This window comes from Bison bison, unplaced genomic scaffold, assembly GCF_000754665.1.
Source record: "Bison bison bison isolate TAMUID 2011002044 unplaced genomic scaffold, Bison_UMD1.0 scf7180017864500, whole genome shotgun sequence".
NCBI lineage: Eukaryota > Metazoa > Chordata > Mammalia > Artiodactyla > Bovidae > Bison > Bison bison.
Genome location: NW_011495059.1, coordinates 2,881,792 through 2,883,162, shown reverse-complemented (window position 1 = coordinate 2,883,162; position 1,371 = coordinate 2,881,792). Strand labels below are relative to the sequence as shown.

General features: G+C 56.3%; 1 protein-coding gene across 5 annotated transcripts in view; it reads left to right on the top strand.

Annotated features, from left to right (window-relative positions):
- The window catches only part of LPIN3 (lipin 3), a 27,448-nt gene that overhangs the window by 21,974 nt on the left and 4,103 nt on the right, over positions 1 to 1,371 (top strand). For all 5 annotated transcript variants that reach the window (XM_010829142.1, XM_010829145.1, XM_010829141.1 and 2 more), the window contains one exon: positions 1 to 88. In XM_010829142.1, coding sequence (XP_010827444.1) covers positions 1 to 88 — 88 coding nt within the window. The remainder of the gene's footprint in view (positions 89 to 1,371) is intronic.

Sequence of the window (1,371 nt, the reverse complement as noted above, 5' to 3'; positions counted from 1 at the left end):
CATCCTGGAGCCCCCCTCCCCGCCCCCGTCGCCCCCAGCCCACGCCCGTGCCTACAAGAAGTCCCTCCGCCTCTCCTCCAGTCAGATCGTAAGTGTGTGCAGGTGTGGGGGAGGCGGGGCTGCGAGAACTGTGTTCCCAGGGCCCTTAGGGCACGACTGTAAAACAGCTTGTGTTCACCGAAGCCCAGAATCCATCCCCCTGCATCTGCCATCCTCCCCTGGGGATGCCTGTCTGTGCCACTTCTTCACATGCCAGCCCTTTTTTTTTTTTTTAAGTTGAGTATTAGAGAAATGTGAGAGGTAAAGACACCCCAAGTGACAGAAAACTCTGAAAATGTCCCTTTTCAAGCCAAGTCTTGAAATGTCCCTTTTCAAGCCAAGTCTGACCTTGACCTCCCCAAAAGGACAAGAAACTGGTGGGTTAGTAACACCGTTCTCTGGCAGCCACCTCGCAGGGGCATCTCAGCCAGGACTGCTTCCCACCCCTGGACAAAGGCAGGGAGAAGACAAGCCCATTCTTTGGTGGACAGTCTGGCTAGAAAAGCCCCCTCTTATGTATAGAATCTTAAAATAACCTGCAGGGACTTCCTTGGTGGTGGTCCAGGGGTTAAGGCTTTGCACTTTCAATGCAGGAGGCACAGGTTTGATCCCTGGCAGCGGAACTAACATCCCACCTACCCTGCAGCATGGCCAAAAGCAATTAAAAAGAAAAAAATGTCCCTGTAGTGGGTTGGCTGGCTCTGGGTCTGCCTTTGGAAGCTACAGGAAATCAAACGCTGATGACAGCCTCTCAAAGACTCTGGTAACCCTAGGCCCCCAAGTCACACCCTAGAGTCACTGTGGCTCCTGTAACAAGAATGTTTTTTTCCCAAGTGTGACTCTGGCCAGGGAGGTCCCCAGCAGGGTCTGGCCAGCCTGGTACAGAGTAGCTGCTATCTGTGTGGTTCTCAGGGGCGCACACCCAGCTTGGGGATCAGCCAGGTCACAAGCTGTGACCCTGATTCTTCTCTTTGGACCAAGGGCAGGGCTAGGTCTCTCTTCGGGGGGAGATGTCACAGGTACCCTAGCCTCAGGCAGGGGACTGCCGGTGAAGATCCCCTCAGTGCCCACTCCACGGAGTGGGGTATCTCCGCCCAGAGCAGTGTCGGCCCCGAGGCTGACGTGAGAAACCTGGACGGGGGTCACGGGCCAGGCTTGGTCCATGAGCTTCATCTCAAAGCTCCCGTGCCCGGCGCTGTACGGGCCCCACCAGCAGCCCCTCGAGTCCTCCTTGTGGCCACCTTCTGCCTACATGGCTGCCTCTGATGCGTTCAGGAAGGTTCCTGAGTTGGGAGGAGCAGGAGAAAGAGGCCTGTGGAGAGGCAAGGCCAC